Source organism: Camelus ferus, chromosome 1 (genome assembly GCF_009834535.1).
Source record: "Camelus ferus isolate YT-003-E chromosome 1, BCGSAC_Cfer_1.0, whole genome shotgun sequence".
Taxonomy (NCBI): domain Eukaryota; kingdom Metazoa; phylum Chordata; class Mammalia; order Artiodactyla; family Camelidae; genus Camelus; species Camelus ferus.
Window position 1 is genome coordinate 40,556,833 of NC_045696.1, and position 12,534 is coordinate 40,569,366.

Genomic DNA, 12,534 nt, shown 5'->3' on the forward strand with positions numbered 1-12,534 from the left:
TTCCTGTTCTTCCTTTATAGCTTTCTCTGATCACTCCTGGTTAGGATTGGTTTGTTCCTCCATATCAGTGAAATGCCTGATTCTCTGGGTTTTCCTTCTGTCATATTCCATGACTCTTGAAGGATGGCCTTAACTTAGTGCATGCTGTTCTGTGCAATAGCTAAGGACGTCATGTTTGTCAACAACAGAAATTAGAAAGCTGTCAAATAGTGACTTTGAAGAGGGAAAGCTTTCAAAGAAAGTGTTACTGATTCTAGAAATGTCTTAGCTTATACTTGAGGTTTCATTTTGTACCTTCTTCATGCCCAGAATACCGCTTAGAAAATATGCCGGTGGTTCTCAATTCAGTCTCTTCCTCATTCCTGACAGATCAAATGATGGACCTGAGCCTGTCTGAACTTAACTCCATTTTCTACCAGCTTTTGTGTGTGTGTGTGTGTGTGTGTGTGTGTGTGTGTGTGTGTGTGTGTGTGTTTGCACGCTTGGCCAAGCCACTTAACCATTCTGTATTTCAGGTTCGATTATAAACGTAGTGGTTGGGCTTGATTTCTAAGATCGATTCTATTGCCACAGTTTCCTGAAGGCAACAACTATCTATTAAGCACCTATTATGCTGTATGTACTTAGTACTGTGATAGTTGCCATGGGGAATGCAAGAGAAGTTTAAAGTCTCAGTGCTTTTATTCTCTCACTAAGCAGATAAGATACCGACATGAAACAATTAGGAGCAGTGTAAGGTGGTATATCATTAAGCACTAAGGGACTATCAGAGAACCACTGACCCTTTTTTATCTAGCCCCACTTGCGGATTGAGTGAAGCCTGGGGAAGAAAACAGGAAGACTCAGTCACTTAAGGGAGTGTTAGGGGCAAAAAGATCGAAAAGATAGCTCCTTAATGTTTACCATGCAATGACAAGCTTCCTGCTTATCATTTTAGCCTCTCTTATGTCATGTCCTACCCATAGCCCCTGATATAAGCCAACTCCTTGCCTAGGATGAAGAAAGTATAATGTGTTCTGATAGATTGGATCCTCTCCTGGTCAAACGGAATGAAGAACAGGGAGGTTTTCCACCTTTATGCTTTTGGGCACTTAATATATGTTTAGAAAAGAATAATGACCTTTGTTTTAATAGCTCCCAAGTCACAGACTACCCTAATTTGGGGTATCACTTTCTTTCTGTGCTATGGCTTTGGTTCTCTTTGTTCTCTTGCATTGACTTTTTGAAGATTGTCTTTTTCTTTGATTACCCTGAATATACCGGTAGAGTTAAAGGTAGTCCAGACAACAGAGAAATTATTTGGCCATTTTAGTAGACCGAAGATAACTAAACATGCTATTCATAAAATGTTCTGTCTTCTTCTCTGTCTTTACTGAAACCTGGTTTTCCTGGGTAATACTGAAGTCCTAAAATAGAGACTGCTCATTCTCACATTGCCCTAGTATCCTAGATCCTGAAATGAGGGCATGATTTTCATGGCTCTGCACTACCACTGCCAGACTGTTCTGAAAACTCTTGTTTTATCATCTTTCTGAATGGTGATAGTCTTTTGGTCATCTCCAGAGCTTCCGATCACTCTCACAATCTACCTTTTTACTGTCAGTATTTTTTTTGTTGGTCATTCTGGGTGATTTCCAGATTTAGCTGGACTTTCCATCTGGCTTTTTCCTTATGCCTGGTCAGCATCCTTTCTCTTTCCTCAAGGCACCTTTTTGGAGCCCATGCTAATTCTCTCTAAGTACTAGACCTGGACACATCCTTACCTTCTTACTTTTATCTCCTACTTGTCTAAATAGAGTTCCTCAAGCATAAATACTGTATTTTTATTCTATGTCTGCTACTGTTAACTAACTATATCCATCTACATTCTTAACCTCTTCACCTATATGTAGTTTTTGTCCCTCCCTTACCATCTCCTTCCAGTCCTTGTCCCACCTATGATTCTCTACCCCTTATGCCTTTGATCCACCTCTGTCCCTTCAAAGTGTGCCTGCAAATATGATTAAGTCTTCCTCTCCTAAAAATGCACACATATGTACACAGGCAGGAAGAGAAAGAGAGAGAAGGATTTATTGTGAAGCTTGGGTTTTAGGGTTCTTCATTTGCATAGGTATCTTCCAAGGGCCTGCTTGGACCAATGTGTTCACCTAGCCATAAATTTTGTAAAATTTATAAAAATAATACATTAAGTATTATGTGCTGTTATCAGTTAAGACCTCTGCTTTTTTTACCTTCTACTTGTGATCCATCATACTTCCTTTCATTCCTTTGGAGAAGGTATGAACATTTTTGGGGTCCTGCTAAAGGAACATTCAGTTGGTTTCACAGGCACCTCCATGTATAATAGAATTATTGCTAGTCATCTTGCTATAGGAAAGGCTTCCAGAAATGCTGTTACTACCACTATGCCAATTCATCCAGCCATTGTCAAAGGTGAAAGGCCAGAGTCTACATTGCAAAATGAATATGTCGTTTGTTTCCCAGCACTGGGAGGGAATTTGTGGATTGGAGAGGAGAAGGGTTAAAAATATATGGAGCCAGAAGCTAGTCTATGTAAATTTCCCCTTTAGTTCCTGGATTCAGGATTTCTCTAGCTCCATGTAAATCTCATTCGTGTACTGGGAGATTGTTAGATATTTTATCTAATGTTTTCATCTATTTTTAGTGATATGATTTAATGATACCCTCCACAATGTTGCTGGAAATAGAATTTCTTTATGTTCTATCTGATGACTAACCCCTATTCATTCTCTAGATCTTGGATTTTGATTCTTCTATCTAAATTTGATCCCCCATTATGCTCTCTCATAGAGCTTTGTGGTTTTCAGCATAAAAATTAACATAATGTGTAATTGCATACTTACTTGTGTGATCATTTGTAGTCTGTCACTCTTTTAGACATTAAGCACCCTGAAGACAGGAACTATGACTATTTTTTACAATGAAAATTATAAAATGAAATTTAAAGGTGAATTATACAACTACTAAACATAAGTATTTTAAGAATTGCCCTCAGATAACACTAATAAGGTATGCAGATCCTTTTATTATAGTATCTTGATAAATCAACACTGTTGTTATATTTTTCTTGATATCTTTTTTGGAAGAACTAAAAGTATGTTAGGACACTAACTCAAGTATCTAAGGTATCAAGCATTTAAGGTAACTTTTAATATAGAACCCTAGGTTGGAAAGGAATAGGATGTTAAAACTTTTGCGGACTCTGAATTCTTCTTTCCCTCTTGACAACCCAGCTATCCTCTCTCCCCATCTACATCCTTTGTTCTAGCTTGCAGGCCTCTACCTTAAGTCAGTGTTCCTAACATGTGACGTAGTTGAGAATAGTTTGTTTTTCTAAGGTATTTTGCCTTGTGAATAGATAAATCCCTTTTGGTTTACCTTAGACATGGTTGAAATTTTTAACATTTAAAAAAAATAACATTATGAGGAAAATTAAAGTAGAGGGATGGGAGAAAACAAAATAATAATAAATTTTTAGCATGCAGATCCTTATCCTGGTGTAATTAGGGTGCCAGCAGGAATGGTCTTAGTGGGAATGCTAGCCTCTCTTTCTTTTCTTTGGCCCTACCTAGGGATTGCTATTCAGAATTTCCCTTTACTGTTTCTTCTCTGGATATCCCCCTTTCACCCATTACTTCCTAGAGAGGAAAAAGGTAGGCAACTGAGTTGTTGTGTAGGTAGAGTTATATGAGCTTCAAGGAACTGTGTAGACTGATAGCTAAGGAGAGAGAAATCTGTAAGGGGAAGTAGTAGGCTAGAGAAGAAAATAGACAAATCATAGAGGTGAAAATGTGAGAAGTGTGTGTGTGTCTGTATATGTGTGTAGGGGTATCTGTTGGGAAAGACTCAAGGTTGGATTTATAAAGCAGGACCAAATAATGGGTAACTTGTAGAGATACTTTGCAGAGTTAGGATTTCAAGCATTTATAGAGAGGGTATTTCCAATTTTGCATCTGTACAATAGAATTATTTTGTAACTAAAACTTTCTCCCAGTGATTTCAGCATAAGTTTGTAATCATTCTGTTTCATTTCACATTTGTGTGTCAAGGGATTGTACCATTTGTGGAGGAGGGAGGATATGTTCACTGATCATTAATTTGCATTTGTGCTCATAGGAGTTAGGGAATTTGTGCCTAATGCTGTTTCGCAGTCACTGTTGGGAGCCAGGATATAGTTTTAACACTATTGACTTGAAGGCGGCTTCGGCTTCTCTTGTTTAAAATTTGGATTAAAGTGCAATCAACAGACTTTGGGTGGTCTCATCGTCACCGCTCAGAGAAGCAGATCCATATGACCAAACTCCTTCATGATTTGGCAAGACAGTAGTCATCTCTCATGAGACACCCAAGACAAGAATAGCAAGGACATTAGAGGTCACTTCCGAGGTGGGTTGCCAGAGCGTATGTGGGGAAATTTGTCCAAAACTTGCTTTCACCCTCTCCAGCCTTCACTCATGTTTCTAGTTGTCTCCTTTTTATAAAAATGAAAAATTATGAAATTTTCCACTAAGGTCTCGGAGGAAAACAGAAGAATAAAATAAGGATGCCAAGGAGTTTCAGAAATGTCAGCAAGTGAAAAAGAGCAAGCAGTTCCTCATCTTTGTGCAGTGGTGGCCATTTTGGGACTGCTGATCTTTGCCATTGTCATTGCTGGGCACACTTGGTGGGGAAAAGTCTTTATTGTCGTTAAACTTTTGAAGGAAACAGAAGATATGTGCTCATCTAAAATACATGCTTTCTAAAACTCTATTTCTTGGTTAGTTCTTCAGATCATTTCCATTCACGCTCAAAATTTCTATGACATAATACTTCAGTGTTTTCAAAGAAATTAACCTTCATGGTTGAAGTTTATCTGTTTTTATTACCTTCAAGTCTCCAAAAGAAGTACAGACCTGTGTGTGTGTGTGTGTGTGTGTGTAGGTCTGAGTGTCTGTGTCTCTCTGTGTGTGTTTTGTGTGTGTGTGTCCCTGCATGTGTGTGTGAGAGAGAGGGGAAAAGGGAGAGAGAGGAATTCTCTTGCATGTGTTAGGTTTTAGTCTAATGTGAAGAAACAAGCCTAGTGGAAACATCCTGTCCATGATTTATTCTCTTTTCCTTTCCTGTAGAACATGTAGTGTTTATCTACGTTGGGTAGATTTTAAACATAGAACTGTAAATAATCAAAAAAGGAGTTATATGTCATGCTCACCTGCCAGGCCTAGTGCTTGACTGGCTGGTGAACTTGCTCTGTCTCCCTAGGTACACACCCTTGATGTGATACATACCTCATTCATTGGTTTCTCATAGATGTCTTCCTGCCAAGGTGCAGATTTTGCTTGAAAAGCATCTCGCTGGAGAGCCTCTAACACCTTTTTTGGAGTGACAAACCCATACTGAGCTTCCAGCAAAGCCAAGTCCATTTTTTCAGCCTTTAAAATGCCTATGACTTCATCTCGAGCCTGTAGGAACAAAAGGCATTTCAGAAAGCCTGCTTTATCTACCAGCAGTCTCTGCAAGTGATTTCTTGTGATAGTTGAGTGTTTTTTTTCTTCTCTTTCAAATATAAACATATCATATTTGGTTATAGGACCTTTTAGAAAAGGTAGCAAAACTGTGCCCCTTCATTCTTCTTATAGTCTAATTACACATTAATAATGTTTTTAAACATGATCATTATACAACATTGGGGGGCTCTACATTTTTATTGTGTTTGACAAGCGGATAACATGATATCCCTCAGTGGACTGGCATTTTCGTTTCCAGGGATAGGAAATAAGATTCTCCTATTTATGTAGCAGCTGTTTTTAGTTTTTTATGTAAGTTAATAATGCCAGGGCAAGTCTAGGAGCCAGTTCACGTGAGGTACAAAAGCGGCTATTGTTATTTAAACCAATCCAGAAGTCATCTGGTATTACTGTTACCTGTACGTGCCTGTGCACTGAAGCTTGTGTGCAGCATAGGCAGAGGATGTGACCTTTCACAATGTGCACGCCAATCACATGTCATAATGACAGTCCTTTTAGATGTGATTGATTGCCTTTCATGTTTCCAGCAGAGAATGCTGTGTATGTGTACTTAACACTTTGCTTTCATACACATACAAGTATGAACCACAGATACCTAGTTTTTGTGGCAGCTACACACCAAATTCATAAGCAGCCTTCCCCTTAAAGCATGAGGGGGCTAATTCTAATCCAGCTGACCTGCAATTCTCCCTCCAGAATGCTGAGAAGAAATAATAGGTCATCTCTTGAGAGGTCTTCTCCTTGGTGGCCATTACCACTGTGTGAGTTAGGATGTGGAAGGATTGCATCTGACTCACTGGTGAGGTCTTTGTCTTGCTGTCTCTGTTTCATGTCCTCAGGCCCTTGGAAACTGTGATCTTTACTGTGTCTTGGAAATGGCTTTTGGGCTGAGCCCTCCGTGTCATTGCTTCTGGAACGCATTCCTTATGGTCTGGAAAGAAGGAAGACAATTTGTAACTCTTAATGCAAGTGGGGTTTTAATAAGAGCACCTATTACTGCTTTAACAAGTCTGCACTCTTGTTATATTTACTGCAGCCAAAGACTCGATCTTTCTGAAGTCTACAGCAGAGAAGGGCATTAACAGATTCATAAATCACAGTCTTATTTACACTTCTGTTTTTAAAATCAACATTTTAAAATATGTGTTCTGCTTTGATTAAGGCCACTTATGTCCATGAGTAAACAGACTGTATTTGAACTACACCCGCCAAGCATTCCACCTCAGAGACCCAGGTCATACCTCCAACCTTGGCCTAAGTGCTTACTTAAGCTGTACTTAACATAATTGTGAAATACTAAATTTGCTAATTGTTCTAACTTTCTACAGATTCACATTGTAGTGTTTCCTTTGGAAGTTGAAAAGAAGTTTTTAGATTTCTTAGCCTTTGGTGGTTTAAGATGGAAGCATCAGAATTACTGCTACAAAATACTTTGGGTTATTTTGTTATGACGGTGAATGTAGTCTAGTATTGAAGGAATGAAGGTTTGATCCCTGGCTGTATCCCAGACATTCTGCTAAAATTCCAGAGCTACCTTGGATAACTCAAGGATTTATCTTTAGGACTCTTATTTCCAAAATAAGTACATGAGTGCCTATAGTAGTTGACTGTTATAGAAACAGCATAAAATAGATTAATTTGTGAGAGACATATTAGTTCCACATCTGATTATATAATTATCCAAATTAATTTGCAATAGCAAGATAAATTTTTCCAACTTTGAGGTTTCTAATGAAAAGAGAAAATATCAATTGAACTTATAGTCTACCTCACTGATGTACAAGCAGATTGTTAATTTTACTCATCCCTACAAATCATGAAACTTTCATCATCATTGGTACCTTGCTTTTAGTTTGTAATAATATTTCTTTAAAAATTTGAAAAAGCTCAAGCATACAGAAAAATGTGGAAATATAATGAATTACTACATGCTACCACACAGATTTGTAAAATTTAATTTATTATATACGTTAGAAAATTTTTTAAGTAAAATATTACAGATACAGTCAAAGCCTCTGTGTATCTCTTCCTTAACCCTCTCTATACCCTTCCTACGTCAAGACAAAAGTAACTGTCTTGAATTTGGTGTTTATCATTCTCATGCATGTTTTATACTTTACTTTGTACTTTAAAGCATGTGTATATATTGCTGAACAATATATAATATTTTTTTGCAGATTTTTAAACCTTATTTAAATAGCATATCAAGTGTATTGTTCTGAAAATGCTTTTCATCCTATATTTTTGAGATTCTTCCTTGCTTCATTTTATTTATTTTACATATTTTGATTGCTGTATAGTTTTGCTTCATATGAATAGTCCACCATTTACTTATCTGTTTTACTGTTGATGGATATTTAAATAGTTTAGTTTTTTTAGTATTAGAAAAAATGCTGCTATGAACATTCTTGTACATTTTTTCCCATGTACATGTCCTGTGTACATGCATTTCTCCAGATAGTGTCCTGTAGAGCATAGAAATGGAATTTCTGGACTGTGCTGTATGTGTCTTCTCAACAGTGCTAAGGATTATTGCTCTCCTAAATGAGTACCAGTTTACAGTAGAGTATGAGAATTCTCATTGCTCCATATCTTTATCAACACTTGCTGTTATGAAATTTATAATTTTTCCCAATTTGGTAAGTGAGATAGTATCTGATGTCTTAATTTGCATCCTGAATTAATGAGAGTGGGCATCCTTTTACATGTTGAGAGATCTTTTGGTTTTCTTTGTAAATTGCTCGTTCATAGTCTTTGCCCATTTTTTTCTTGTATTAGTTGTCTTTTTCTTATGAATTTGTAAGAATTCATTACACATTCTATAAATTACTGTTTTGTTGATTATATGTTTTATCATTATCTTTTCTGGCCTGTAGCTTGCATTTTCAGTTTATTATTATATATTTTGCAGTATAGAAGTTTTACATTTTAATTTAGTCAAGTTTATCCATTTTTAAATCAGTTCTTTTCTTTATAATTTGCATTGGAAACAAAAATTTGAACAGTTTCGGTATAAAAGACCATGGTTAAGTGGCTAAGACCATGATTCTGGAATCACATTGCTTGAGTTCAGATCTCTTCTCCATTATTTGTTGACTGTAAAACTTTGGGCAAGTTAATTAATACCTCTGTGCCTCAGTTTTCTCATCTGTAAAATGAGAATGATAGTAGTAGTGTGTTTATAATATAAAGTTGCTGTGAGGATTGAATCAGTCAACACATCAGATTATTTGCAACACATCTGGTACCACTCAATAAATATTAGGTATTATTGTTTTAGTTATTAATGTTATTAATAGTTATTAATGTTATTGGTTATTAATGTTATTATTAAATTTATTTTTATTCCTCCAAATTTTATAATGATTCTGCATTACCTTTATAGTTGGAAAAAAAATTCATGAACCAAAGCCAGGGGTGAGTGTAGCTCAGTGGTAGAGCACATGCTTAGCATGCATGAAGTCCTGGGTTCAATCCCCAGTACCTCCATTAAAAAAAAAGGAACCAAAGCAAGTTTATTTGATTATCTGTTTCATCTAATGAGAGGTGAGCCATGAATACAGAGGGGAAAGAAAAAAAGATTGAAAGAATGGCTTTGTGTCTTTCCTGGATACTCTGTTTAAGAAATAATTCTTACCAGTCCCAGCTTGCTGGCACCACTTGAAAGACCTGAGTGTCAGGACAGTTTAGAAACCTTGAGGACTTCACAGCCAGCCAGCTAAGCCTCTGTTCATCCCTCCAGCCATCATTCTACAAGCATTTATTGAAGGCTCACTGTGTGTCATGCACTAAGTTCATTATTTATGGTGTGGCTTCCTTAGTACAAGTGATACACTTTCAAGTGTAAGGTTTATGAAAATAGTTCTTGAAACTTGGGGACATGAAAAGTGCACTGAATTAGATAGACGAAAGTTGTGTGAAAAAAAATTCTGTCACAAATCAGCTGGGAGACTTAGCTAAGCCACTGTCTTTCTCTGAGCTCCATGTCGTGATTTGTGAAGTGAAGGGGATGAGGAGGTGATTTTTATGACATCCTTTCTCCTTGGATATAAAATGATTCTTGCCACTGTGCCTTTTTTCTGGCATAGGTTATCAATAGCATATTTAGAAGAGATGGATTTGTGGGTCTGCATCTTATAGGAAATCCACAGAAATCTAAATACTACATATGGATATGCAGTAAATGTGTCTGATGATTCTAACTAGGAAAGAGATTACAGTTAAAAAAGACAATGCTTAAGGTATAGAATAGATAAACAAGATTATACTGTATAGCATAGGGAAATGTATACAAGATCTTGTGGTAGCTCACGGTGAAAAAGAATGCAACAGTGAATATGTTCATGTATAACTGAAAAATTGTGTTCTACACTGGAAATTGACACAACATTGTAAACTAACTATAACTCAATAAAAAAAAAAAAGACAATGCTTAAGGAGATAATCCCAGTGATAATTTTCAGCTGAGAATTGTTCTGTAGCCTTATCATAACAATCAGGCTATATAAGCAGAACTTGAATGTGTTTATTGTCTTACATATTTATTATTTACATATTTTACTTGTCAGTAACCAACTGTCAGGTGATACCAATGAGACACTCTGCCTTGAAGTTATAATATCTATTCAGAGAAATTTAAAACATTCACTTTCAAAATTTTAACAAGTCACATAATGTGTTCTCTTTACAACTCATGGTCTCTCTTAATTCCCTCCATCACACATTTATTTACTCTGTTAGACATTGGAGATAGAAAGACAGTGATGGATATAGTGATGGTAATGATGATAATAATTAATATTTATTGAGCAGTTACTACATGCCAGGCATTCTTCTAAGCATTTTATCTGTTTTATCTCATTCAATTCTCACAACAACCCTATGAAGTATGGAATATTATTCTCTCCATTAACAGCAAAGAAATGGAAGCATAAATGAAGGTTGCACAGCTAACAAGTGGCAGAACTGAGATTTGAATTTAGGCAACCTGGCTCTAGATCCTGCACTCTTAAAACTCATGCCTCATGCCATTAGACTGTACTGTCAAAGACAGATGGTTACAGACACTCTGTCTGAAAAATGCGTATAGCCTTGTTAAGGAGACCATTTGTCAATAATTACAGTACAGATTAACAGCAATCTGTGGCAGTATTATCACTGACTCTTCCCTACATAGTCAGGGAAGGATTCTTTTATTTGAGAAAAGCAAAGACGTATAAGTGTATTTTTGTGCAAGGATGGAAGATTAAGGATATATGGGATTTATGACTGTGGAAAACCCCATTATGTATATATTTATGTATTTAAAAATACTATTTCTATACTAGCGTGTTAATATATGCTATGTACCTTATAAAAGGTTTACATTCAAAAAACATAAAGGAAAAATATTAATTAAAAATAATAAGATACCTAATTATTTTTTTTTCCACCCCATTGGATTATCTTGAATACCCCAGTGAAATCATTGCTCTGACCCATAGTTATAATGGAACGTTGTTAACATAGGTTAGATATATTTAAAACAAATAAATATCATGAACTACTTTATTTACAGATAAGTTCTCACATGAAGGACAGGGCCATCCATCCATGTCTTCTGTTAATATTGTTAGTCTCCATCCATGTGTCCCGTGGGATTTCTGGCCTGGTGCTTCTTACATAATAGCTCTTCAACAGAGTGACTGGTTTTTCTCCTTGTACTTTGTGGCCTACCCCAAAACTTAGGTAGTGTTTAAACAATGGCTCAGAATTGTGTGGGTTACTCTGCAGCTTTGGTTATCTTGCAGCTTAGCTGGAATGGATGGTCTAAGATGGACTCACTCCCATATCTGGCTGCTAGCTAGTTGAACTAGGAGATCTCAACTGGATGATCTCATCTCTGCTCCACATGGCTTTCAACCTTTGGTAGATTAGACTAGGCTTCCTTATATAGCGGTCTCAGGATGGTATTTTAAGAGTGTGAAACTCCAAGGTCTCATTTCTATTGGTGAAAGAATGTCCAAGACCAGCCCAAATTCAGGAAATAGGGAAATGGATTCCACCTCTTGATGGAAGGAGCTGCAAGGTCACATTGCAGAGGAATGGGAAAAGTTAACTGTAGCCATCTTTGAAAAATGCTAAGTCTATCACACTTAAGATTCAAATTTCTATGAAAATCAAATGAAAGTCTCTAGATTAAAACAGAGGTAAAATATATTTGGTTTTTTACTTCTTTTAATTTCCTGAAAGGATAAGGTTATTTTGATGATTTCTAAGATACATTCCTGTGCTTTCCTCTTACCCACGTATTCTTATGTGGAACAATAGCCTACTGATAAGAATCAACTTGTATTCTGCCTCTAATCAATAAGGATTCCTCTGCCACCATTAATTTTATCTAAGGTATGCCTTCCAGAATTCCAAGATAGCATAAACTTCTACTTAACAGAGAGTTTGCTAAGCATATTTCATAAGTAGTGCCCTTTGAGTTTAAGGCAACCCTGAGCTGTTCCAGAAAACCAAATGGAACTCTGTATACAGCCTATCTTCCCTCACCTCGTTCTTTTGTTTTAAATTGAGTTACAATTGATGTACAATATTATGTAAGTTACAGGTGTACAATATAGTGATTCACAATTTTTAAAGGTTATACTCCATTTATAATTATAAAATATTGGCTCTGTTCCCCCTCATCTCATCCTTTAAGTGAGTTGGGTGAAATTTGCAAGGAGAGCACAAATTATCTGCCATTAATGATATTTATAAATGCTAAAAAAGGAATGACCTGAAACATTTTTGTACTGTGTTTATTCTTGTTAAAGTGATAAGAGTTTTTCTGAACCCACCAGTCTTCTCAGGGGGCTGGGGAAGACAGTGTCAGCAATCTCGCTGGCACTTACGTTGGATTTGTGAACAGACCCATCGTGTGCAGACTTCTGGTCTACTGAGGAGTGTGTCTCCGCATGTTTACAGTGGTGGAGTTTCCTTGCCCTCTTGCCAACAACCACAAAATGATCAGTAATGAGAA

The 12,534-nt window shown here is 36.6% G+C and overlaps 2 protein-coding genes across 12 annotated transcripts in view; one reads left to right on the forward strand and one right to left on the reverse strand.

The window, feature by feature from the left end:
• FILIP1L (filamin A interacting protein 1 like) overlaps nt 1–6,456 on the reverse strand; it is an 85,239-nt gene extending 78,783 nt beyond the window's left edge. Inside the window, exons 1-2 of the mRNA XM_032489837.1 lie at nt 6,204–6,456; nt 5,286–5,459 (exon numbers count right to left, since the gene is read on the reverse strand). Coding sequence (XP_032345728.1) covers nt 5,286–5,459; nt 6,204–6,446 — 417 coding nt within the window. The 5' untranslated portion in view covers nt 6,447–6,456. The remainder of the gene's footprint in view (nt 1–5,285; nt 5,460–6,203) is intronic.
• CMSS1 (cms1 ribosomal small subunit homolog) overlaps nt 1–12,534 on the forward strand; it is a 333,529-nt gene that overhangs the window by 104,675 nt on the left and 216,320 nt on the right. The window lies entirely within an intron of this gene.